General features: G+C 59.9%; 1 protein-coding gene across 1 annotated transcript; it reads right to left on the bottom strand.

Annotated features, from left to right (window-relative positions):
* Positions 1–183: 183 nt before the first annotated feature.
* LOC104470401 (tiggy-winkle hedgehog protein) lies at positions 184–445 on the bottom strand (the record flags this gene model as incomplete). Its single annotated transcript, XM_010085305.1, has 1 exon — positions 184–445. A coding segment is annotated over one exon (262 nt), but the record flags the coding sequence as incomplete, so codon positions are not given.
* Between the last annotated feature and the right edge of the window lie 390 nt (positions 446–835).

The following is an 835-nucleotide window of genomic DNA, read 5'->3' as shown; positions in this document are numbered from 1 at the left end:
AGATGGGGAATTTGCCCCATGGCACTGCCAGCCACAGGTGTGTGACTCACTCCCCACCCGACTGCCTGGCCCAGATAGGGAAATCAGGCTGTGAGAGCCAGCACCTCCCCCCTGGGAGCACCCCACCCAGCCAGCTTCCCCGGTCAGGCCTCTGGCCCCATTTACTGCCCCCCACAGCCCTACCTGACTTGACAGAACAGTGGATGTGCGCCTTGGACTCGTAGTAAACCCAGTCGAAGCCAGCCTCCACGGCCAGGCGAGCCAGCATGCCGTACTTGTTGCGGTCCCTGTCCGAGGTCGTGATGTCCACAGCTCGGCCCTCATAATGCAATGACTCCTCTGAGTGATGTCCATCCTCATCCCAGCCCTCCGTCACCCGCAGCTTCACCCCTGGCCACTGATTCATGACAGAGATAGCCAGGGAGTTCAAGCGGTCCTTGCAGCGCTGTGGGGCAGAAGGGCAGAGTCAGTAAAAGCTTTTTGGGGGTGGGTGTTAGCTGCCTGGTTTCCAGGCTGTATCCCATTGTGTTTCCATGAAGACTCTTTGGGTCCCCAGGCCCTTTGGGGGCTGGCCCAGCAGAGGAAGATCTGAGAACATGAGGTGCCCTGACCAGCCATGCCCTCCAGACTCCTCCCATTGCCCATACGCCCTGGTTTGACACAGCATCTCCCAAGGGTGTGCACCCCATTGGGGTACCCATCTCCCCCTCCATCTCTCCCCCACTTCCTGGCTCATTGAAGAGCCTGTTTGGCAGCAGAGCTTTGGTCAGGGTGACATACCCTCTCTGCTCCCAGTACACTTCCCCTGTGCTAGCACTGGCCCAGTGGCTCCCAG

Source organism: Pterocles gutturalis, unplaced genomic scaffold, assembly GCF_000699245.1.
Source record: "Pterocles gutturalis isolate BGI_N339 unplaced genomic scaffold, ASM69924v1 scaffold50395, whole genome shotgun sequence".
Taxonomy (NCBI): Eukaryota; Metazoa; Chordata; class Aves; order Pterocliformes; family Pteroclidae; genus Pterocles; species Pterocles gutturalis.
Note: the sequence above shows the minus strand (reverse complement) of the source record. Positions and strands in the feature narration are given on the sequence as shown.